At 34.4% G+C, this 25,745-nt stretch overlaps 3 protein-coding genes across 5 annotated transcripts; all 3 read left to right on the plus strand.

Annotated features, from left to right (window-relative positions):
- Positions 1-355: 355 nt before the first annotated feature.
- Positions 356-6,478, plus strand: LOC141707123 (G-type lectin S-receptor-like serine/threonine-protein kinase At4g27290). 3 transcript variants are annotated; one of them, XR_012568995.1, is made up of 10 exons: positions 356-1,317; positions 1,662-1,895; positions 1,979-4,026; positions 4,162-4,278; positions 4,521-4,678; positions 4,752-4,962; positions 5,094-5,331; positions 5,459-5,609; positions 5,682-6,273; positions 6,342-6,478. XR_012568995.1 is itself a non-coding variant. In XM_074510124.1 (10 exons), the coding sequence occupies exons 4-10, from the start codon at positions 2,757-2,759 to the stop codon at positions 5,988-5,990; spliced, it is 2,454 nt and encodes an 817-aa protein (XP_074366225.1). In that variant the 5' UTR covers positions 356-818; positions 1,137-1,317; positions 1,662-1,895; positions 1,979-2,756; the 3' UTR covers positions 5,991-6,478. The 3 variants fall into 3 exon arrangements, 2 of the variants coding, with proteins under 2 accessions (XP_074366225.1, XP_074366224.1); XM_074510124.1 differs by having other exon boundaries at positions 356-818; positions 1,137-1,317; positions 5,682-6,478; XM_074510123.1 differs by having other exon boundaries at positions 5,682-6,478.
- A 3,856-nt stretch (positions 6,479-10,334) lies between these two features.
- Positions 10,335-13,931, plus strand: LOC141707126 (G-type lectin S-receptor-like serine/threonine-protein kinase At4g27290). Its single transcript, XM_074510126.1, has 7 exons — positions 10,335-11,710; positions 11,806-11,928; positions 12,176-12,333; positions 12,456-12,666; positions 12,859-13,096; positions 13,178-13,328; positions 13,408-13,931. The coding sequence occupies exons 1-7, from the start codon at positions 10,393-10,395 to the stop codon at positions 13,714-13,716; spliced, it is 2,508 nt and encodes an 835-aa protein (XP_074366227.1). The 5' UTR covers positions 10,335-10,392; the 3' UTR covers positions 13,717-13,931.
- Positions 13,932-15,044: 1,113 nt separating this feature from the next.
- Positions 15,045-18,738, plus strand: LOC141707127 (G-type lectin S-receptor-like serine/threonine-protein kinase At4g27290). The gene is made up of 7 exons (XM_074510127.1): positions 15,045-16,419; positions 16,537-16,656; positions 17,066-17,223; positions 17,337-17,547; positions 17,713-17,950; positions 18,023-18,173; positions 18,250-18,738. Exons 1-7 carry the CDS (start codon positions 15,138-15,140, stop codon positions 18,556-18,558), a joined length of 2,469 nt encoding a protein of 822 aa, XP_074366228.1. The 5' UTR covers positions 15,045-15,137; the 3' UTR covers positions 18,559-18,738.
- The last annotated feature ends 7,007 nt before the right edge of the window (positions 18,739-25,745 follow it).

The following is a 25,745-nucleotide window of genomic DNA, read 5'->3' on the forward strand; positions in this document are numbered from 1 at the left end:
TTATTATTTATTTTTAATTTGAATTAGGTTTTAAACAATATTTTTTCAGAATCCGTGTACAACAGTTAGTATAGTATTTAAATAGGTCAAAAATCAAACCGTATACATTTCAAAGGATCAAATCAAATTTATATGAAAAAAGGACGACCTGGACCAAAGTAGAAGAAGAAAAATGGAATTGACTAAAAACACTTTTTTCGTTCTTGCTATGTCGTTTTTCAATAAGCAATAAAAATGTAAATCCCAGAGACCATTGCCACAATCTAAAGATTGATAGGTTGAATATTAGGCACATAAATGGACCTTTTTATTTTAATTAGATAACCTGATGATGGACTTGTTTCCTGAACAACAGGACAGGAGAAAGCATTTGCTACAAACAAAATCAAACACCAAGTACTTTTTGCAACACAAGCTTAGTGTAGCTACATTTAAATCAAACACTATACAATGGAGTTAAGTTATATCATACGGGACAGTTATATGGGTTGCGAAAACAGATTCTCCTCTTACGAGTACCTCAGGTGTGGTACAGCTCAACGACAAGGGAATTACATTGCCAAGTGTTAATAGTAGTGATGCAATAATTTGGTCAACGCATAGATCAATGAAGAATCCTGTTTTACAACTATTAGATATTGATTGATTTGGTTTTAAGGGATGATGATCACAATATCAACGATGTAAAGATTTTATTTGGCAGAGCTTTGATGATCCTGGAGACAATTTGCTACCTGGCATGAAGTTTGGAATAGACCTTGTAAGCGGTCTAGACAGGTACTTTACATCGTGGAGAAGTCGTGATGATCCATCCCTAGGTAGCTTAACCAACCGACTTGATTCTAATGGTTTACCACAATTTATTTTGTGGAAAGGTTCAGTGCTTTGGTCGAGGATTGGACCATGGATTTGTAATAAATTCAGTGTCATTCCCGGTTATGATCTGAATGGATTTAAAACACACAAGTTTGTTTTTAATGACAAGGAAATCTATGATACATTTGAACTCGTCAATGCAACTTCTGTTGTTATGATACTGCCATAATAATATGACTAAAGAGGAAACAAGTGGTCATTCTAATTACTACCATACTAATACTGCTGCTACTTGGCGTAATATTACTTCTACTTTACAGGAAGAGGAAACCACAGAGACAAGGTAAATTTGCAGAGCTTAGTTTACAAGAATTAAATGAAATCTAAAATTATGAAGATTCGGAGTTGCCATTATATGATTTCCAAAGAATTGCAGATGCCACAAACAACTTCTCCCAAGACGACAAACTTGGAGAGGGTGGCTTTGGACCTGTTTACAAGGTAATTTCAGTACTACCCAACATATTCATTACATGTAATTAATTCAGGCAATAGTCCTGCATTGTTGTACAATAGATTATCTGCAACTAGATTGTTACTACAGGATTGGAGGAAAAACGTATTTACATAAACACTCACCTAATATGAGTAATCATACAATTCATAGAAAATAAACTTTAAAAACATGCAGGACAGAAATAATAAGCAATGAGATGTATAGTTCTATAGGTTGTAAATGGACAGTACATATAACTTAGTTCACGAAGATGCATGAGTACCGCAGTTTGCTTGAACATCTCCATATGTATAATCAAAATTAGACTAATTTGATGATATATGAATAGATTAAAATAAAAGGCAATGGAGTGGCCAAAAAGACACAACATGATTAATAGGTTTGCTTGGAGGCTTCTGTATCTTCATCAGGATTCGAAGCTAAGAGTTTTTCATAAAGATCTCGAAGCCAGTAACATTCTTCTTGATCATTAGATGAATCCAAAGATTTCAGACTTTGGCATGTCAAGAAATTTTGGAGGAAATGAAACTGAAGCGAATACATCAAGAGTTGCTGGGACATTGTAAGAATTTTACGACTCTGCAGATTACTGTTTTCTTTTTATTACAACTGATAATTTATAAGAAAAAAAGTTTTATCTTGCAGTGATTACATGTCCCCTGAGTATGCTGACAGACAATTTTCTGTTACTTACCCTGCTTGCTCTGGGCAAAACAAGATTCGTGAGATGTTCCCAATGATTCTTTTAGCAAATTAGTCTTCCTCAGAGTGCATAAGCTTTAAAAAAAGACCCTGAGCTACTATACAAATTGTTTTCACTGTTCTTTATCGGACACACATTGAAATTTTAGATAACAAATTGGGCAGAAAATTAGGTATCAAATAAAAAACGTTCAGTGACTGAAGTTGTATATATTGATAATGCAAACTTAAGTTACATTAAGATGAAGTATAAAAATTAAATATACAATGCAAACTAATTAAACGTCCAAAAAGAACACCTCACGTCATTCAGGACACAAAATAACGAAGCTATTGTTGTCTGAATTTCAGAATGGTAAGACCACAGTAACTCACCGAACGTCATCTCTCTCATAGTCAGAAATGGAGCCATGATCTGTCAACTGAGTCAAATATTTTTTGATTGTTTATATATAAAAACTTCATTTATTAAATAATTCGTAAATGAAAGATGATAGATTAGTTAATTCAAACTTCATGTAGAGGAAAACTTTAGGCAACACAAAGAAACAATGGTCAGATTTGGTAGGTCAACCTTTGTAGACAAGACACTTTGGCTGATATAAGCAAGAGGTGAGAAACTAAGACCAAGTCAAATTTTAGTTAGTATCAGTAATACTAATTGATTATCGGTCAATGTATAAAACAATTTATACTAGAGCCAGGAGGAGTCTGCAATAAGATGAAGTTGGCTAACATCATTTTGGTTTGTTCGATTTTATTACCTACTTTAAACAGCTCCGTGTCAGTAGATACCATCCGAACGCATCAGATCTTTCGGGATGGTGACACAATCATATCAGCTGGAGGAGAATTTGAGCTTGGATTTTTCAGCCCAGGCAGTTCAAGAAATCGATATCTTGGCATATGGTACCACAAAATATCAAAGGGGACAGTTGTATGGGTTGCTAATAGAGATCGCCCTGTAATGGATAACTCAGGCGCGGTGCAGGTTAATGACAAGGGAATTACATTGAAAACGGATAATAGTAGTGATGGCATAGTTTGGTCATCAAATACGTCGACATCCATAAAGAATCTTGCTATACAGCTATTAGACACAGGTAATTTAGTTCTAAGGGATGAGGATGATGATATTAACTTTTTTTGGCAGAGCTTTGATCATCCAGTAGACAATATGCTACCTGGCATGAAGTTAGGAATAGACCTGGTAACCGGTATGGACAGGTACTATACATCATGGAAGAGTTATGAAGATCCATCTGTAGGTAGTTTTACCAACCGACTAAATTCTCATGGTTTTCCACAATTTTTTTTGTTGAAAGGTTCAGTGCTTTGGACGAGGTCTGGACCATGGGTTGGTAATAAATTTAGTGGCATTCCCAATTTTAGCCCCAATGGAATCTATACAGACAAGTTTGTTTTCAGTGACAAGGAAATCTATTATACGTTTGATCTCATCAACAAAACTTCTGCTATTATGAGGTTCGTATTGACTCCAAGTGGAGATTCAAAATTTCTTGTGTGGAATGATCAACAACAAATTTGGACGGTTTACCTTGGTCTAGCGACGACTGACTGTGATCGTTATGGATTTTGTGGTGCTTATGGAACATGTAACATATACAACACACCTAGATGTAAATGCTTGAGAGGATTTGTTCCTAGATTCCCAGGGAAGTGGAATGCAGCAGATTGGTCTAATGGATGCATCCGTAGAACTAACCTAGTCTGTGGGACAGGAGAGGGTTTTATGAAATATTCGGGTGTGAAGTTACCAGACACACGCCACTCTTGGTATGACATGACAATTAACCTTCAAGAGTGCAGGAAACTGTGCCTGAAAAATTGTACTTGCAAAGCCTATGCAAATGCAGATGTCAGAAGCGGTGGACATGGATGTCTCTTATGGTTCACCGACCTAATTGATATTATTGACCTCGCAGAAGATGGACAAGATATCTATATAAGGATGCCATCGTCTGAATTATGTAAGACTGCCTCTGTAAATATATTGCGTATTTACTTTTATAATACTGTAAAATTACGTTTCTTCAAGAAAGTATTACCTCAAACTCTTTGCTTTTTGCCAACTTCTCATTAAGTTTAATTTTTTTCCTAGGCAGTAAAAAGCTGGACTTTGAGAGTAAAGAGGAAAATAATGGTCATTGCAATATCAATTGCAGTGTTACTTGGCCTAATACTTCTTCTGATATACAAGAAGAGAAAGCTGCAGAGAGAAGGTAAGTTACTCGATAAAAGATAAAATTTTAAACTCTCATCTAATAAATAAAATCTTTAATCTTGATCAAAAGAAGGTAGTAGTGCCATAAAATGCATAGCCTAGCTTCTTGGGTATAAGTTTACACTGAATTCTCAAAAACAAAAACTAAATACTAACCTCTAAACTTTAATCAGAAATGGTGCCAACTGCAAACCATTTGAATACTTTATCACTGCATTTACTCCACGTCAAATATTGCAGAGAGCTTAAGATTAAGTTCTGAAAGTGTTGCCCTGACCAAAATTGAGAATGAAGATCTGGAGTTGCCTTTATTTGAGTTCAAAAGAATTGCAAATGCCACAAGTAACTTCTCCCAAGACAATAAACTTGGAGAGGGAGGTTTTGGACCTGTATACAAGGTGATTATAGTGATAAATGATATATCCATGAATTATTTATATTCTCACACAATTCACAACCATTAATTTTCAGGGCGTGTTGGATGATGGACAAGAAATAGCTGCTAAAAGGCTTTCAAGTAATTCAAGTCAAGGACTAGATGAGTTCAAAAATGAAGTTTCATATATAGCCAAACTTCAGCACAGAAATCTTGTGACGCTTCTTGGTTGTTGCACAGAAAAAGGAGAAAGGATTTTGGTTTACGAATATATGGCTAACAGAAGTCTAGATTCATTCATTTTTGGTATGGCCGAACCTGAGAAGATTTTATTATAATCATAAACGTGAACATGTTAATGTTATTTTTCTGCAGTTTAACTTGAACATCTCCAAATGTTTAGTCAAAACTAGACTAATGTGAAGAAATATGAACAGATTTAAATAAAAGCAGCACGATGGATTGGCCAAAGCGAAACAACATTATAAATGGGATAGCTAGGGGACTTCTGTATCTTCATCAGGATTCGAACCTTAGAATTATTCATAGAGATCTCAAAGCCAGTAACATTCTTCTTGATCATGAGATGAATCCAAAGATTTCAGATTTTGGCATTGCAAGAAGTTTTGGAGGAAATGAAACTGAAGCAAAAACATCAAGAGTTGTTGGGACATAGTAAGAATTTCGTGACTCCTTGATTTATTGTTTTCTTTGCGACAAAGTAAGAATTTCGCGACTCCTTGATTTATTGTTTTCTTTGCATCGTAACTGATGACTGATATTCACGTGTTTTATCTCACAGTGGTTACATGTCCCCCGAGTATGCTATTGACGGACAATTCTCTGTTAAATCTGATGTATATAGCTTTGGCGTATTAGTTGTAGAGATAGTCAGTGGAGTGAAAAACAGATTATTCAGTCATCCTGATCACAGCTTAAACCTTCTAGGGCATGTGAGTATGAATATATTATGACACTTTTTATGCTGTAGGCATACTGCTGACATTCACTTAATTAAATTTCAGGCGTGGATGAGTTACAAAGAAGAAAAACTTTTGCAACTTATAGATGGAGTGATCTTGGCGTCCAGCAAACATTTTGAAGTTTTTCGAGTCATCCAGATTGGATTATTGTGCGTTCAACATGATCCAATGGACAGGCCGGTTTTGTCAGAGGTTGTTCTGATGTTGAGCAGTAATATGAAACTACCTGATCCTAAAAAACCTGGTTTTTTCACAGAAAGATACTTTCTTGAAGCAGATCACTTATTGAGCAATGAGAGATTGTCATCATCCAACAAACTGACAATTACTGCTCTCCTACCTCGACGATAGTGCAGTTTTTCACTAACCTTGCTTGCTCTGGCCAAACCAAGATTCACGAGTTATTCTTAGTAATTATTTTAGCAAATTAGTTTTACATATATTTTAGCAAATTAGTAATATATATTTTATATTATCTCACAGTGGTTACATGTCCCCTGAGTATGCTATTGACGGACAATTCTCTGTTAAATCAGATGTATATAGCTTTGGTGTTTTACTAATAGAGATAGTCAGCGGAGTGAAAAACAGATTATTCAATCATCCCGATCATAGCTTCAACCTTCTAGGCCATGTAAGTATCGGAATATAACAGACACTTTTTACAACAGAGGCTTATACACTCACATATTGATTTTTTAGGCATGGATATGTTACAAAGAAGGCCAGCTTTTGCAACTAATCGATGAGGTGATCTTGGAGTCAAGTGACCTCCTACCTCGATATGAGTAGTGTACTCTTTTACCTTATAACTGGTACAATCAATTTTATTTTGTTGACACTTGCCTCTTTTGTGCAAAACAAGATTATTCAGATGTTCCCTGTATCCTTATAGCAAAGTAGTTGTTCTACATTTCGAACGATACTTAGCTTCTAATCAACTGATCATTAAAATAATCTTCTGATTGTCATGTACTCTGTGTCATTTCTAGAGATTGAATGGACCATTCCTGTCGAAGCTATCATGAAAGTTGCACGTTTTTTAATAGAGTAATCAAATATCAAACTCATAAATTTATCAAAATTTTAGCAAACCTTTTTAAGTTACAATTAGCATATAAACTGAATGTATATAGAATGTAAGGACAAATTTTCTCGGCTCTACACACGACATAATATCATATTTGAAACTTCATTGTTAATAAATTGAGTGAATTGCAGATTGCACCCTTTACTTTGGCTGAAATTCAAAGTTGTATATCTGTTTTCATAAATTGCATTATGCACCCCCTAATTTTAAAACCCGTTTCACATTGCATCCCTTCCGTCAAAATTGACCGTTAACGTTAATGGGTTGAAGGGTAAAGTTGGCATTTTGTTTTTGAACGGTAAAAACTCTGTGTGTATACATTGTGCTCATGTTTAATCAGTATATACTCAACAGTTGTCTTCTTCATCCAAGTCACACACTTTTTCTTGAGTAATCATGGTAGAGAAGTGTAATTGTCGTCCATCGAAAGCTTGGACGAATGCAAATCCTGGTGCTACACTGTAATCGGGAGCTTCATCGTCCACAAATCTTACTCTTTCCCTCATTTTACGCTTTCAATTGATGCCAATTTCGATAACAAGTAATTAGGGTTTCAATTGATAGGTAATTGGGGGTAAAAATGCCGGGTAAATGAGAGTGAAATTGGATGTAACTATGTTTCAGTTGTGCAAGTACTAAAATACCCCTGTTGACTAACGTTAACAGTCAATTTTCACGAAAAATGACGAAAGGGGTGTAATATAAAACGGGTTTTAAAATTAAGGGATGCAATTTGCAATTTCTAAAAACAGATATATAACTTTGAATTTCAGCCAAAGTTACGGGATGCAATCTGCAATTCACTCTAATAAATTTAACAACGTACTTTTCAAAAATATACATATTACTTATATATTGGTTATATAGTACTCCTTCAGTCTCCCTCAATTCTTAACATTGGAGACGGGCTCAAAATTAAACCTGTAGTAAAAATAAATAACAATAAATTCATCATATTAATTTTAAGTGGGTGAAACTTCTCTACATATAGTGATTATTAGGATAATATAAATTAACTGTCTAAAATATAAAAGTATAAAATATAAAAGTATAATTACCTTACAATTAATTTCATCTAACCATTCTGTTTAAATATAAAAATATGGATATCAGTGTCAAGTCTACCTAATTTCAATGTATCTGAATAAGTGATCATCTTATCTCCTTACTCACCTTCTCCATGATTACTTTGAAAACTATATATACACTCTGACTAGGTTTTTCCATGCTCCTCCCGTACAATTAACAGCATTGGTAGGTTTGTTTTTTCAGGATTTCTAAACAATGTTTTGGTTGTAATTGTAAGCAGCCCTTCTTAATTGCACAGACAATATTTGATCTGGTCTAATTTTGATATATAATTTAAAGAAAAAGACATCGAGTTCCACAGGGAAATAAAATATTTCTTTGCCTGACATACTCAACAACAAATATAAAAATATGATTGGTTTTATGATTTATATAAACATAGTCTAACCAACATTTTTTTTGGTGTATGCAGGATAATATTCAAAATAGCACTAAATTTTCTACGCCTTCAAAAAAAAAATCATTTTCGGTGATTGCACGGCGGTTGCATTATTTTATTCCATAGTACTTGTCTAGGAAAAGAACGGATATTTTAAAAAAAAACAAAATTGTGTTTACATTTTGTTTTCAATAGAAAGTTGTGTTTACATTACTGCAAATAAAAACTTCACCTAACGAGGTTTATCTTAACTACTAGTTTAAAAATCGTGGGATGATACGGATGCACAAATCTTTTTTAATATTATATACTTTTTTATATAAAAATAATTTGCATTGAACTTTTTAAATTTCTTTATTAATTTTTTTATTTCTACCTTTTTACATGATATGACTTCGTGATAATTATATTAATACACGTATCTCTTCATAGTTTTTTAAAAAAATTATTATAGTGATTTTATAGTTTTTTGATGATAAAAATATAATGTTTCTATTATGTTGCAACTTTAACAAAAATATTATTTTAGAGAGATTATTACTTGATCGATAAATCATAATAGCTATTTGTGCCCGCAATGGTTGGCTAAGAGGGGATCCAGTTGGAATCCCACGCTATCGGTGCATCACCGCATGTCTTTTAAATACGATTTATCTCGGTTCACGTTATTTGCAGGCTATTTGAAAAAGATAATAGTATTGATTGAATGATATAGTTTTATTGATTATTTTATGTGTGTTTTACAAATAATAATAATTATGTTTAGTTATAATTTTTGGTACATATCAATAGAATATTAATTATGCTTAATCTGATACTAATTTGATTTATCCCGTATTAGTGGTTTACTTAATTTTATTTTAATTACTATGACAAAATTCAACTAATTAAATTTAGTTTAATTTTAATTTTTTATGTCTGGATCAATAAAATAGTTTTGTTTAGCCCGAATAATTAATATATGTGATTTTATTTTAGTTGGTTTAATTATATTTTAATTATCTTGGATGACTAATATATATTATTTCATTTATCCTAATTCAATAGTATAATTTTTTAGACGAGTTGATAGTATTTATTATTTTTTCTTAACTCGATGCACATTATATCAACTAAATTCAGCTAATTATATTTAATTTGCTTAAATTTATTTTAGTGAGAAATATAAATTAGAATAAGGATAATATAGAAGTAAATATGAATTAAAATTTAAAATTGGTAGAAGAAATTGATTTTAATGTCAATTAATAATAATATAGAGTGGGATATAAAATAGAATTTAAATTGACAGAGGAAGAAGACTCCAATATCAATAAGAATTGGAATTGACAGATTGACTAACTGACCAATTAGATATAGAATAAATAATTAAAGGTAATTAAGTAATTTTAGTAGGTACCGACCGATCGACTACCAAACTTTTAATATTTCGTCAATTATAATATAGTATAAATATGTTCAAAATTAGAACAGTTCCCAGGAAAATTATCATTAGGGGCTTAGAGTTTTTTAAAGTTATCATATATTTTTTAAAAATTTATTTGTATAATTTATTTTTTATATATAATTATCATTTTTTGACGATCCAATCATATAGATGAGAAAATTAACTTAAAATATTAATTATACAACAATTTTATGCAAGTTTATGCTATACAATATTGATTTTACAACAATATTTTTTTCTTATATAATGTTAAGGTACATATTGGTCTTCTATTTTTAGAATTTTTTTGAAAAATAAATTTTGAAGGTTTTTTAAAAATGCGACTTTTAAAATTTTGTTTTGTAAAAATATGATTTTTTATATTTTTTTAATAAAAATACGATTTCGCAAACAGATGCAACCCGATGAAATTTTAAATACAACAAAAAAATATTCAATTCTTTTTCAGAAAACGTAAAATAAGTTGTAATATGTGGTTAATTTTGGTTGCAACCGTATATTTACAATTATCTTCAAAATATACTAAAATCGCAAATAAACCTAGAAACAATAGTATTTTTTGTAAATTTTTCTTGTTTTAGTTATAATAATGGTTAATCCTAATAATATATGCTAATTTTATGAAAATTATAGAATTAAATAGTGTTCTGTTCCCACTGTAATAATAAGAGACTTGATTCACAAGTCTTGGTCTGCGGTGACAAATGTTACAACTCTTTTGTCAAATCTTTGAAGCTAAAGGAACAACATGGCAGTAAAATCCATCATTTACACAACAATGAATTTACCTACCGTCATTTTATTTTGCTACACTTATTCCTCTATCTTAGTAAAATCCATGGCTGTAGACACCATCAAAACTAATCAGACCTTTAGAGACAGAGATGGAGACACCATCATATCAGCTGGTGGAGAATTCGAATTTGGATTTTTCAGCCCTGGCAGTTCGACAAATCGATATCTGGGCATCTGGTACAAGAAATTCTCAGAGGGAACAGTTGTATGGGTTGCTAATAGAAATCGTCCTCTCTTGGATACCTCAGGAGTGGTACAGCTCAACGATAAGGGAATTATATTGCGAACTTTTAATAGCAGTGATGGGCTAATTTGGTCATCGTATACACGTAGAACGATAAGAAATCCTGTCCTACAGCTATTAGATACGGCAAATTTGGTTCTAAGGGATGAAGATTCTTATAGCAACAACGAGAAAGACTTTATTTGGCAGAGCTTTGATTATCCCGGAGACACTTTGCTACCTGGCATGAAATTTGGAATAGACCTGGAAACCGGCATAGACAGGTACTATACATCGTGGACAAGTGTTGATGATGTATCCTTAGGCAGTTTTAGCAACCGGCTTGATCCTAATGGCTACCCACAATTTATTTTAAGAAAAGGTTCAGTGATTTGGTCAAGAACTGGGCTATGGAATGGTTATAAATTCAGTGGCATTCCCAATTATAATCAGAGGATCATTTTTACATATACCTATGTATTCAATGAGAAGGAAATCTATTATAGGTTTGACCTCATCAACAGAACTTCTGCTATTATGAGGTTTGTTTTGACTCCGGATGGAGATACAAAACTTCTTGTGTGGAATGGTCAACAACAAAATTGGAACGTTTACCTTAGTCTACAGGACACTGACTGTGATCGTTATGGCTTGTGTGGTGCTTATGGAAAATGTAACATATACAACGCACCTAGATGTGAATGCTTGAGAGGATTTGTTCCTAGATTCCCAGAGAAGTGGAATGCAGCAGATTGGTCTGATGGATGCATCCGCAGAACTAATTTAGTTTGCGGAACTAAGGAGGGTTTCCTGAAACATTCAGGTGTGAAGTTACCAGACACGCGCCAGTCTTGGTATGACATGACAATAAACCATCATGAATGTAAGCAATCATGCCTGAAAAATTGCTCTTGTACAGCTTTTGCATACGCAGATGCCAAAAAAGGTGGACCGGGATGTCTCTTATGGTTCGGTGATCTCATTGATATTACGGACTACACAGAAGATGGACAAGATATGTTTGTAAGAATGCCATCATCTGAACTAGGTAACACAACCTTTGCAAATCTGTCCTACTTTGCATTTTTATTAACTATAATTATTCTTTGCTTTTAGACTATTCTACCTTTTATGTCAACACAGTAAAAATCAGGAGTTTCAGAGTGAAGAGGAAAATATTGCTCATTCTAGCAACTGCAACAGTAATAGTTGTTCTACTTGTAATTTTCCTTCTAGTATACAAGAGGAGGAAGCTGCAAAAAGAAGGTAAATTACTCACTGTTATCCAATTGAAAAAAAATTAAATATCTGTGAAACCATTAGACTTGCATTTAGTTAGCATATACATCACTATTAGAGAACTATTTTTAGAAGATTGTAGGAGTTCCATGTCATTTTATTAGGTGTGACCACATATGCATCTCTTATGTTGTAATTTTGTACCAAGTTTATTAAAATAAAACCCTGTTTTTCTCTCTATTTCTACACATTTGTTCTATGTCAAACTTTGCAGAAAGCTTGAGATTCTATTCGGAAAGTGTTGACCGGGCTGAAATTGACAACGTAGATCTGGAGTTGCTATTGTTTGACTTTAAAAGGATTGCAAATGCCACAAGTAACTTCTCCGACAACAGAAAACTTGGAGAGGGTGGCTTCGGACCTGTATATAAGGTGATTATCGCAATACACAACGTCTGCATTATTTTAAACAACTTAATCAGTGAACCAACACTGCAGCAAAAATGTGCTGGCATTGAATTTTTAAAGGACTGAAATCAACAAACATGTATCAGGGCACGTTGAATGATGGACAAGAAATAGCTGTGAAAAGGCTTTCAAAGAATTCAAATCAAGGACTCGATGAATTTAAAAACGAAGTTTTATGTATCGCCAAACTTCAGCATCGAAATCTTGTGACGCTTCTTGGTTGGTGCATAGAGAAAGGAGAAATGATTTTGATCTACGAATATATGGCTAACAAAAGTCTAGATTCTTTTATCTTCGGTACGTCCCATTCAGATGATGTTACATGATCGATAATGTTTTTTCTTTTGATGTTTGATATATTATATTCCTATAATGTATATGTTAATTATTCAAAAAAAAAGAGGAAATGCATAGGAATGTTAATTTCTCAAGGTTTAGTTATACAGTATACATAGCCATCAAGGAATTAATTTGATGAAAAATGAGTAGATGAAAATTCAAGAATCACACTGGATTGGCCGAGACGATACAACATAATTAATGGCATTGCTAGGGGACTTATGTATCTTCATCAAGATTCAAAGCTAAGAATCATACATAGAGATCTCAAAGCAAGTAACATTCTACTTGATCATGAGATGAATCCGAAGATTTCAGACTTTGGCATGGCAAGAAGTTTTGGAGGAAATGAAACTGAAGCAAATACAGCAAGAGTTGTTGGGACATAGTAAGAATTTCTTGACTTTTTGATTTATTGTTTTCTTTGCATCATAACTGATGACTGATATTCATGCATGTTTTCTTAAAGTGGTTACATGTCCCCCGAGTATGCTATTGAAGGGCAATTTTCTGTTAAATCTGATGTATTTAGCTTTGGCGTTTTACTAATAGAGATAGTTAGTGGAGTGAGAAACAGATTATTTAGTCACTCGGATCACAACTTAAACCTTCTAGGGCATGTAAGTACAATTTCTTATGACACTTTTTTGGGCTATAATGCTTATCTAGTATCTCCTATTGACAATTCAATAATGTTAGGCATGGACGAGTTACAAAGAAAACAAACTTTTGCAACTAATCGATGGAGTAATCTTGAATTCAAGTAATCATATGGAAGTTTTCCGAGTTATCCAAATCGGATTATTGTGCGTTCAACATGACCCAAAGGACAGGCCAGTTATGTCACAAGTGGTTTCAATGTTGAGTAGCAATATGAAACTCCCTTATCCGAAGCAACCTGGGTTTTTCACGGAGAGAAATTTGCTTGAAGCGGACCATTCATCAAGCAAGCCAAAATTCTCCTCAGCAAACCAATTGACGATTACAGCTCTCCTACCTCGACAATAGTTTAAATATTTTTCGTGCCTTGATAACAATAATATTTTGCATAACGATTTATTCGGATATTGAAAAAGGCTGTAGTTTGTAATCATATAACCTATCTTCTTCTGTTCATATATTCTCCTATTTATTTGGGATGGAAGGGACCACTACGCTACTACAGTACTACACTATCAAAGATGGCCTTGTGCTATTGTTGACATGCAGCTATATTGAGAGGTTTCATCCGTTTTTTCCTACAAGTCTGTAGACTATAAAGGATAGTATATTTAGCTTTTAGATACTACAGCTCTCTGGTGTTGATAAAAAGTTTTATCCAACTTTAAATTTCATATTAACAAATTCAGAAAACTTATTTTGAAAACCTATGGATATTGCAATAAGTGTAAATTGTCTACTCAATTCATCAAAGTTTCACTGCTGCAAAATATATTAATAATTATATACACATGCCTCATGCGTGCAAGCTGACATTTCAGGTCTCTCTATCATTAGATGTTCCAAGTAAATTTTCCAGAAAAAAGTTTTAACACAAGGAACAAGACTTATCTTGCTAAGCATATTTTAAGATGTTCGTACATTATATGCAGATCTTGAGATTGAAGGGACCATTACTATTAAGATAGCAATCTATATAATCCAAAATTCTGACCTTTATAAAGCAGCTCCGCAATTCTGTTTGTGCTGTCTTTTATATTACCGATGTCAATGACTCCATGATTCTGAAAATTTTATTCCTGCTCTACTTCAGACTGCAGAAAACATTGAATTTAACTTCAGAATCTGCTTCATTAAATTAAATCGATACACTACCAGGGTACCAGGTTGTAAATTGTAATACTGAGATGTTACACATGCATCACTTATTCACATGTAAACAAGTTGATACAACAAATTAATATCGTTTTACTATATGATCACAGAAGGTTATCAGCCCAACAATTTAATTGTAGCATGTAACGACTAAACGAAAACAAGGAACGTAACATAAGTCTTGATTTCCCAGATTAATTCTTTTAGCCATTTATCAAACGGTTTCTGTGCATGATAGTCTGTAGATGGTAATGGTATGTTGTCAAATCTTAAAATAATATATGATAGTTTGTAGATGTCAATGGTCAATTATAAACTGATATTAAAATTTAGTTACAAAGTACCTGAAAATAAATCAGGTGTGAAACCAAGTTTACAGTTTTGAGCATGTACAGCAGAACTGAAACAAGAGTCAGATTGGCCAATTCAAAGTAAAGACTTTAAATTTTGGTTAAAGAAAAGTAGGAGCTGAAAAAGGGTGTTGACTTATTATTATATGGAGTTATGAATTTAAACGCCACACACAAGTTTGAATATTACTTGCTCAGAGAATAGAAGATATATATTACTACTCTTTTCTTTAATTTTTGCAAGCTAAAGGAGTATGCACAGCAATGAATTTACTTACCATCATTTTGTTTTGTTTCACCTGTTCCTCTATCTTAGTAAATTCCATTGCAGTAGACATCATTACAACAAATCAGACGTTTCGAGATGGTGACACCATCGTATCAGCTGCTGGAGAATTCGAACTTGGATTTTTCAGCCCAGGCAGCTCAACTAATCGATATCTGGCAATTCGGTACAAGAAAATAGCAATAGGGACAATTGTGTGGGTTGCTAATAGAAATCGACCTCTCATGAATACCTCAGGTGTGGTACAGATCAATGCCACGGGAATTACACTGCGAACTGTTAATACTAGTGATGGCATAATTTGGTCATCGAATAGACGTACAACTATAAAGAATCCTGTTTTACAGCTATTAGATACAGGAAATTTGGTTCTAAGGGACGAAGCTCAGGATATTAACAACGAGAAAGACTTTATTTGGCAGAGCTTTGATTATCCCGGAGACACTTTACTACCTGGCATGAAATTTGGAATAGACCTGGAAACCGGCATAGACAGGTACTATACATCGTGGAAAAGTGTTGATGATCCATCCTTAGGTAGTTTTAGCAACCGGCTTGATCCTAATGGCTACCCACAATTTATTTTAAGAAAAGGTTCAGTGATTTGGTCAAGAACTGGGCTATGGAATGGTTATAAATTCAGTGGCATTCCCAATTATAATCAGAGGATCATTTTTACATATACCTATGTATTCAATGAGAAGGAAATCTATTATAGGTTTGACCTCATCAACAGAACTTCTGCTATTATGAGGTTTGTTTTGACTCCGGATGGAGATTCAAAACTTCTTGTGTGGAATGGTCAACAACAAAATTGGAACGTTTACCTTAGTCTACAGGACACTGACTGTGATCGTTATGGCTTGTGCGGTGCTTATGGACAATGTAACATATACAACGCACCTAGATGTGAATGCTTGAGAGGATTTGTTCCTAGATTCCCAGAGAAGTGGAATGCAGCAGACTGGTCTGATGGATGCATCCGCAGAACTAATTTAGTTTGCGGAAGTAAGGAGGGTTTCCTGAAACATTCAGGTGTGAAGTTACCAGACACACGCCAGTCTTGGTATAACATGACAATAAACCATCATGAATGTAAGCAATCGTGCCTGAAAAATTGCTCTTGTACAGCTTTTGCATATGCAGATGCCAAAAAAGGTGGACCGGGATGTCTCTTATGGTTCGGTGATCTCATTGATATTAGGGACTACACAGAAGATGGACAAGATATGTTTGTAAGAATGCCCTCGTCTGAACTAGGTAAAACTACCTTTGCGGATCTATTAATATTTTTCAAATTTAGTAACTAAATTAACTCTTTGCTATATGACTACTTCTAGTCTTCTACTTCAAGTTTTACCTTCTATGTGAACACAGAAAAAAGCTGGAGTTCGGTGAAGAGGAAAATATTGATCATTCTAATAACTGCAATACTAACAGTGGTGTTACTTGTAATATTCCTTCTTGTATACAAGAGGAGAAAGCTGCAGAAAAAAGGTACGTTACTTACTGTTACAGAATAAGTGGAAAGCTGAATTTATTGAATGGGAAGATCGATTGACTTGCATTTAGTTAAAATATATATATATATATATCACTATTAGAGAATCATGTTATTATTATTAGAAAGAGCAGGGATTTTATTTGTGGGACTCATAGATATGCCGTATGTACAAAGGGTTCATATCATTTATGAGAGCCAATAATATCTAGACAACTCGGCATTTGGGAACGCTTTTGGAGACTCTTGCATTTCTCAATTAGAAAATTGCAGGAGTTTCATTGTCATATTAGTAGTGTGACTACATATGCATCTATTATATTGTAATTTTGTACCAAGTTCATTAAAATAAAATCCTGTTTTTCTCACCATCTCTACACATTTGTTCCACTGCAAACTTTGCAGAAAGCTTGAGATTATATTCGGATAGTGTTGACCGGGCTGAAATTGGCAAAGTTGATCTGGAGTTGCCATTATTTGACTTTAAAAGGATTGCAAATGCCACAAGTGACTTCTCCAACAACACTAAACTCGGAGAGGGTGGCTTCGGACCTGTATATAAGGTGATTATTGCAATACACAACATGTGCATCTTACGTCAACAATTTAAGCAATCACACTTCAGCTTGTATCGAATTTTTAAAAGAACTGAAAGACACACACTCACACATATCAGGGCACATTGGATGATGGACAAGAAATAGCAGTGAAAAGGCTTTCAAAGAATTCAAGTCAAGGACTCGATGAATTTAAAAATGAAGTTTCATGTATCGCCAGACTGCAGCATCGAAATCTTGTGACACTTCTTGGTTACTGCACAGAGAGTGGAGAAAGGATTCTGATCTACGAATATATGGCAAACAAAAGTCTAGATTCTTTGATTTTTGGTATGGCCTATTCAGATGATATTATGTGATTTTTTTATGAACTGTATATGTTAATAACTTTTTTTTATAAAAAGAAGGAATATATGGTGAAATTTTAATCTTTTTAAGGTTTAGTTTTACAGTCTATATAGCCATAAATGGACTAATTTGATGGAAACTGAATAGATAAAAAATCAAGAATCACACTGGACTGGCCGAGACGATACAACATAATTAATGGCATTGCTAGGGGACTTATGTATCTTCATCAAGATTCAAAGCTAAGAATCATACATAGAGATCTCAAAGCAAGTAACATTTTACTTGATCATGAGATGAATCCGAAGATTTCAGACTTTGGCCTGGCAAGAAGTTTCGGAGGAAATGAAATTGACGCAAAGACCTCAAGAGTTGTTGGGACATAGTAAGAATTCACGACTCTGCAATTTACTGTTATTTTTGCATCACATTAATATCCCATATTTATTTGCTGCAGTGGTTACATGGCCCCCGAGTATGTTATTGACGGCCAATTCTCTGTTAAATCTGATGTTTATAGCTTTGGTGTTTTACTAATAGAGATAGTTAGTGGAGTGAAAAACAGATTATTTCGCCACCCTGATCACAACTTAAACCTTCTAGCGCATGTAAGTGCAATTTCTTATGACACTTTTTAGGCAATAATTCTTATTTACTACTGATAATTCAATAATTTAATTGTAGGCATGGATGAGTTACAAAGAAGACAAACTTTTGCAAGTAATGGATGGAGTTATCTTGGATTCAAGTAACGATATGGAAGTTTTCCGAGTTATTCAAATAGGATTATTGTGCGTTCAACATGATCCAAAGGACAGGCCAGTTATGTCACAGGTGGTTTTAATGTTGAGTAGCAACATGAAACTTCCTCATCCAAAGCAACCTGGGTTTTTCATGGAGAGAAACTTGCTTGAAGTAGACTATTTATCAAGCAATTCAGAATTCTCTTCATCAAACCAATTTACAATTACCACTCTCCTACCTCGAGTATAGTTTCGATGTCTATGTGCCTTGATAGCAATTTTAATCTGCATTTCAAACTAGATTCATGAGATGTTCCTAGTAAGCCTTCTGCCAAAATATTTTTTGAATGTTTCTCTTCGTCTAATATATCTTAATTTGTATTTTATTATTTCTCGAGATCGAAGGGACCATTACGCTGCCAAAGATGACATTGGTGCCAATATACAATTGTTGAAATTTGGCTATAATGCAGATTTGCAGCTATAACGAGTGTCTTGACTGTTTAATAGTAGGCTTAGTAGCTATAATGGTTAAGTAATTGCCAGGCAAATTTAATTAGTATAACTTGAAAACTAATATAAATAACTTTGAACAAGCTTATAGGCAACGGTTTCACGTATAAATGTGAAAGTTTATTTTTGAACGAACTTTAAGCTTATAATGAACAATCTTATAAGCAATGCTACATGAGCAAAAAAATTCCAGCAAAACTTTCAAGGTAAAAAATCCTCTTATGGCCCGGTCTTAAAATAGAATATGATACGATGCTCTGTATTTGTCAATGCTATTAACAGTCAATTATGCCCTAATTTGAATAGATTAAAAAATTAAAAAAAGTGGATCCACAGAGAATCATATACAGAGATGTCAAAGTCATCAACATTTTACTTGATCACGCGTTGGATCCAAAGATTTTAGACTTTTGCACTTCAAGAAGTTTTGGAGGAAATATTTCAAGAAGCCGCCAGGGACATTGTAAGAATTTTCAATGTTTTTTACGGTCAATTCAATGTTTTCTTTGCATTGATATCTTGTTCATTTTTATCTTGTAAAGTGTTTACATGTCCCCCGAGTATGCTATTATGACATCTTGTTCATTAGTGTAGTGAAAAACAGAGTATTTAGTCACCTGGATCACAGCTTAAACCTTTGAAGTATTGAAAATTCTATGACTTGTTTATAGTGAAGGCTGGTTAACTACAAATAATTCACATAAGATTAAATTTTAGGCATGGATGAATTACAAAGAATGAATTTGATGGTGTGATCTTGGAGTCCTGTAACCATATTCAAGTCTTTCGATCTTTCCAAATTGGATTATTGTGTGTTTAATAGTCCTCGACTAGCTTTACAGACCTCGTTGCCACATTTATCGTATTAGGCCTGTTCAAAGTATATGTTGTTATGACAAGTCCATGTTGCCAAGAGAAGTGCAGAAATTTTACATAATTAAAGCTGCATTCACTTGCCTAATTAGCCATATCCATCTTTCGGCTAATGAAGCTTGAGGAGGATTAGAAATGTAGCAGGAGTATCGGTAGAAGTCGTAGCCAGTTGACAATGTTGCCATATAGTTTTAGCAGTCTCAAAATCAAACAAAGCATTTAGCAACCTCAATTTCATTTAGCCACCAGTATTCTTCTTGTTCTTATAAATTATATTGACGTCCCACTCACCAGATTCAAAATTTATGAAATCCGCAACTGTCAGATTCATATTGCCTAAAATTGATGGGGAAGGACTATGGTCAGTCGTCCACCACAAATTTTATCATTCCCTAGTATCTAACACATTCCTTACACCACAACATTTCTCTGTATAAAATATCTTCTTTAATTTTAATGAAACTAAAATATTGAAAATTTTACCTGACAAATAAAACTGAAAAATTTAAGTTTAAGAGGATCTGAACCTTGATCTGTTCAGTGATTGAAGTTCTTCTTAACCATGTATAAAATATAACTCAGTTAAGTGAAAGATATAAATTTATTTCTAATAGAAATTATAATTTTAATAGAAAAATACCTTTAGCATTATTTAGACATGGATTTATCAATTAATTATATTTTTTTTTTTGCATATATAGCATATTGAAAAAATAGTGAGATATGCTAAGTCAAACTAAAGACACGTTGGTTGATGAAAAGTAGGAGCTGAGAAAGTGTGTGATTCAATTAATTGACTTGGGAATTTTAAACTCGACAGACAAGTTTGGAAATAACTTGGTAAGAGCTCAAAATATTCCAAACATCACAAAATAGCTCCAACAGACTTTCATTTTTCTCTGAACTTGCAAGCTAGAGGAGTGTGCAAACCAATGACTTTACCTACCACCATTTTTTTTCTGCTCGGCTTTTTTCTCTGTCTTAGACATTCTTAGTAAAAAGCCATGGCAGTAGACACCATCAGAACATATTAGACCTTTAGAGATGGTGACACCATCATATCAGCTGCCGGAGAATTTGAACTTGGATTTTTTAGCCCAGGCAGTTCTACATATCGATATTTGGGCATCTGGTACAACAAAATATCAACAAGGACAGTTGTATGGGTTGCTAATAGAAATCATCCTCTCTTGGATACCTCAGGGGTGGTACCTATCGAAATCAAGGGAATTACATTGCAAACTGTTAATAGTAGTGATGGGATAATTTGGTCGTCAGTCATATGCACGTAGAACCATAAAGAATCCTTCTTTACAACTATTAGATATGGGGAATTTGGTTCTTTGGGATGAAGTTGATGATATTAACAACGAGAGACTTTATTTGCCAGAGCTTTGATTATTGTTATGCCCAAAAATTGGTATAAACATTATTCAGGTAAATGGGTCGAAGTTGAGATATGTACGCCTGAAATTAAGTAGAAGACAAGGAGAGTTTCCTTTTTGTCAAAGCAATAGGCGCGCCCCTTTGGCGAGATGAATTAAAGGGTTGTTGGTTGAATGTATACTATGAACATTGAAGGCGCACCCACGTAAGAAGAGGGAGGCGCGCCCTGTTGTGTAGAAGAAGAATTTAAGAGATTCTTTGAGCATGTCCTTTACCTGTGGAACACATTGGGACGCGCCCTAAGTAGGAGAAATAGCTTGCATGGGGATTTCAGCATGGTTACTTGGACAAGTTCTTTGGATGATTCAAGGAAGATGGAGGTTATTATTTGTTAGGTCACACACACTGTAGAAGGGGGTTAAATACAGTATTTATCACAATCAAATCTAATTAAAGAACACAAGGTAACAGAAAACAAGCTTTATTAAACTCCGTTACAACATAGAGTTGTCCTCTCTCAGTGATGAACAAATTATCACGAGAGCTGCTAGGGTTACAAATATAGTGTAAACCCTATGTCTGTGTTTATATACTACACAGTTACAAGATAATCTCTAATTGATATAGAATATAATTCTGCTTCCTAAAATATATCAACTAGTTATCTTTTCTTTCAAGTATTCTATTCTTCATAGAATTCCTTCTTCATGCATATCTCTTCTTGCGTTTGTCTTGATCTTCTTTCCTTTCAATCAGCCGCCTTCCTTATCTGAAAGTCTCCTTAAGTCCTGATATTATCTCCTGATAAATATCTCCTGATAACTTAAGTTCTGACTTCAGTATAAGTGCTGATTTCCAGTTAAGTACTGATTTGTCCTATTTAAGTAAGATCTGAAAACTAAACACAAATCATATTAGACATGACATTATCAAATATATCTAACAATCTCCCCCAACTTGTAAATTAGCATATTATACAAGTTTAACTGATATTTGATGATGTTAAAAACATTAAGTACAAATGCATGAGAATTTGACTACATAACTACAACTTACAGTCCTTGTAGCTTTACCATCTTTAACTTCTGATAACAGCTTCAGTCTGTATACATATCAGAATTTGAGCAGTTGTAGATCTTGACTTGGCTTCAATTACTGATCTCTTTGATGTCAGGAGTTGTTCTGAGATAGTTCTTTAATAAACATCTCTCAGCACATTTAAGTTCATCAATCATCCTCCTTTTAACATTCTTCAATTCAACTGTATCTTCGCCAATTTGTAAGATAGCAGCCCTGAGATCATTTATTCTAACTTTTCTTATGTCCTGATCTAGTCTGATCAAATATGCCTTGTCAGACTCAAGATTGAATTCCACAGCTTTATAACCCAAAAAGGTAGTTATAATCTTAGCAGAGTTAGGCTTCATCTCGACAATATCACCTTTGTGATCTCTGTACTTGGGACAGTATGTGCTGTCAGACTTCACATAATAAAGCTTCTTCTGTCTCTGAATTTGAGTCTTCAAATAATTTGCAGCACCATCTGTTAATCTATTCTTCACTTGAAATAAGAATAGAACATGTTCTAGTTCCTCATAATACTTCAGTGGTACAACATTCTGTCTAATATGGTATACCCTTCCATCTGTCATAAAATTTAACAAGATGTATTCTTTCAAGAAGGTATGGTAAACCATCTGTACAAATTCAAGCTGATTCAATCTTTCAGGAGTTGCTCCAATACCTGGTTCACTTAAAGAAGTTAAATCATTGGTTGTGTTCTGTATTCTTCTTTCATCAGCACTACCCAATCCAGATTTATCTCTTGCTTCTTTTCCTGTAACTACTCTTGATTCAAAACCACTTGTTGCAGTCTTCAAAGGTTGAGTCTGTTTAGCTTTAGTGAATCCTGGTAGGAGTAACTTTGAAGGTTTAACATGAGCAATGTCAGAGGTTTTCTTTTCCTTATCTTCTGATATCAAGCCAACTTGAGCTATGTCAGAGGTTGCTTGCTTCATTGTCATATCAGATCTTACTATATCTTGACTCTGAACAACTTGAGCCATGTCAGAGGTTGTTTGAGAAATCTTCCTTGAAATCAGAGTAAGATTAACATCTTTATCAGATATTTCTTCATCCATAGCAGGCACATAAACCTTTACAGGTTCACCAACTTTTTCTTTGCCCTTGGACCTTGGATCTATCTCCATTTGTGATTTGGCCTTAGTTGCCTCAGGATTTATCCTTTCTTTTATCACAATGCCTTTAGCCTTATGAATTTTCTTTTCAACAACAGAAGCTTCAGATTTGGAGTTGACTTTTTCTAACTTAAGTCTAGCTTCTTCTTCCTTTAGACTCTCAAAGTCCATTCCTGGATTTTCTTTCAGAAATAACTGTCTTGAAATTTCCTCGTCAAGTTCCAGATGTTCATCAGAACTTATCCTTTTATCAGTATTAGAAGTTATTCTTTTTCCAGTATCAGAACTTGTTCTTTGACTTGTAGTACCAGTTCTACTTGATGAAAGACCTTTACCTTGACCATGACCTCCACCCATTCCAGAGTTTCCCCGGTCATCTTTCCCATCATCCTTTCCCTTCAGTGTCTTAATAGGTTTGCATTTGGACTTAATTACTTTCTCCCCCTTTTTGGCATCAGCAGGTAAAAGAAGAGAGACAAGCAATTCAACTGAGGATTGGATCTCATTGAGTTGATTTTGATGAGAAGCTTGATTCTTCAAAATTTCATCAATCTGAGACTGTTGCTTCTCTTGGGTTTTCTCAATGTAGGCAATTCCGTCAAAGGTAGGCTTGAAAAATCTGTTCTTTTCAAGTTTCAGATTCATATCTTGCTGGATCAAGTTTTCTTGAATTTTATTCACCTTGTCATGAGTTATTGAGTGTTGACCTTGAAGGTGTCTTGTACTCAATGCAGTAACTCTCAGCTGTGTCTTGAAATCATCATGTATCAACATTTCATCAGCTTTTGCAAGATGCTCAGCAAGAATCTTTTCAGAAGGAACAAAACTAACTGAGTTCCATTCTTTAGTCCACTCCTTTCCTCTAGGAGTTTCACTCCAAGGTACTGGTTCATCTCCTCGAACAAACTTTTTAACAAGATCAGCCTTTGAAGGAGCTTGTGGAGGTGCATGCCCAGATGGACCAGCTGCATCAGCATCTACAGTGGCACCAGCTTCACCAGTAACTTCATCATTAGCAGCATCAGAACTTATAGAATCAGCATCATCAGCTTCTTCTGATAAAAGAATAGTATGAGTGGCTATTGAGGCTTCAACATCATCCTCTAAGTGCTGATCTCCAACTAAATTCTGATCAACAGCCAAATCTTGATGCCCACCTAAAACCTGATTTTCATCATCCAGATTCAGAATAGGTATAGTAGGAATATCTTCATTAAAATCAGCATCCAGAATTGGGGTTGTTGGTGGAGTGATTTGAGCTGGTGGAGCTTCCAAGTACAGAACCTCAGGCACAATCAGGTTGTGAATATCAATCTCAGCACTTGTTCCTGGGTCTTCAATATGTACTGGTTCATTTACAGGAGACCAGGAGGAGTAGGCAGTCTGTCTTGAGTAGTTTCTGGTTGTGCTGAAGGAAGTAATTCAACAACAATTGATTCTGTTGGGATCAGAGATTCCTGACCCCCTTCCTTAGCTCCTTCTTCCAGAGTTTCTTCAGAATGTGATGATACACTGATAGCCCTCCTGGCTCTTTGCTTTTTATATCTCTTTGCAGAACTAGAGACTTTGGGAGCTTCATCAGAATTTAGCTTTCTAAGCCTTTTTAGGGGCCTAGAACTCCCAATTTCAACATCCTTCTGAGAAGAGACCTTCTCAGCTTCTACAATAACAAATTCTGATACTGGAACCTGTTCCTCACTGTCTGACTCATCCCTCAGAACAATCCTCCTTCTCTTCTGTTGTGTGTGAGGTACAGTCTTTGTCCTCTTAGGTTTGGAAGATGAAGGCCTCACATGATTTGCTGATGGTGAAGGTTGAGATGTCTGTGATGGTTTAAAATATGTCCTGATGGAGGGATGAGTAGGTTGAGGTTGGGAAGTTTTAGGTGTAGGTGTGGTATGTTCTGATGGTTGGTGTGGTGGCTGGGATGTGCTGGTGGGTTGAACATCAGGGTAAACAGATGTGTAGGTTTGAGGATCAGCATTTACAAGAATCTGTTTTACAGACTGAGGTATCTGTAAGGGTCTAACCACTTTCTTCTTAATGTCAGCATTTAACAAATCATTAAAAGCCCTTTTTGCAAGCTTAAAGGGTGGAATTAAATCAGTGGTAGGTTAAGGTTCATAAGCACAACAAAAATTATATATAAGCTGACAGAATCTAGCAAAGTAGACTACATTCCTATCCTCTGTCATCCTATCCCCTATGAATCCTAGCACCGCACTTGCAAAATTAAAGTGAGTTTGATGAATAAGAGCATACCCGATTTGATGACTCATAATTGAAATGGCATCAAAGTTGGAGAACTTATTGGCGAATGCCTTAGTGATACAATCGAAGAAAAAGCTCCATTCCTTCCTGATATTTGCCCTTTTCAACTGTCCAAGCTTGCCCAAACTTTTCTCATAGCCCAAACTGGCCATGAGCTGCTGTAGAACAGGGTCCTCCACTGTTGAAAAAGTATAGC

The sequence above is a fragment of the Apium graveolens genome, chromosome 2 (genome assembly GCF_009905375.1).
Source record: "Apium graveolens cultivar Ventura chromosome 2, ASM990537v1, whole genome shotgun sequence".
In the NCBI taxonomy this organism is placed as follows: Eukaryota; Viridiplantae; Streptophyta; class Magnoliopsida; order Apiales; family Apiaceae; genus Apium; species Apium graveolens.

What these genes read in the sequence shown, in the direction of transcription:
- LOC141707123 (XM_074510123.1), top strand. Translation starts at nt 2,757, where the DNA reads ATGAAGTTGGCTAACATCATTTTGGTTTGTTCGATTTTATTACCTACT. An exon ending in GATGCCATCGTCTGAATTAT is followed by an intron (nt 4,027 to 4,161) that starts GTAAGACTGCCT and finishes TTTCCTAGGCAG; the next exon opens with TAAAAAGCTGGACTTTGAGA. An exon ending in GAGAAAGCTGCAGAGAGAAG is followed by an intron (nt 4,279 to 4,520) that starts GTAAGTTACTCG and finishes CAAATATTGCAG; the next exon opens with AGAGCTTAAGATTAAGTTCT.
- LOC141707126 (XM_074510126.1), top strand. Translation starts at nt 10,393, where the DNA reads ATGGCAGTAAAATCCATCATTTACACAACAATGAATTTACCTACCGTC. An exon ending in AATGCCATCATCTGAACTAG is followed by an intron (nt 11,711 to 11,805) that starts GTAACACAACCT and finishes ATGTCAACACAG; the next exon opens with TAAAAATCAGGAGTTTCAGA. An exon ending in ACTTAAACCTTCTAGGGCAT is followed by an intron (nt 13,329 to 13,407) that starts GTAAGTACAATT and finishes CAATAATGTTAG; the next exon opens with GCATGGACGAGTTACAAAGA.
- LOC141707127 (XM_074510127.1), top strand. Translation starts at nt 15,138, where the DNA reads ATGAATTTACTTACCATCATTTTGTTTTGTTTCACCTGTTCCTCTATC. An exon ending in GAGAAAGCTGCAGAAAAAAG is followed by an intron (nt 16,657 to 17,065) that starts GTACGTTACTTA and finishes CAAACTTTGCAG; the next exon opens with AAAGCTTGAGATTATATTCG. An exon ending in TCTAGATTCTTTGATTTTTG is followed by an intron (nt 17,548 to 17,712) that starts GTATGGCCTATT and finishes GAAACTGAATAG; the next exon opens with ATAAAAAATCAAGAATCACA.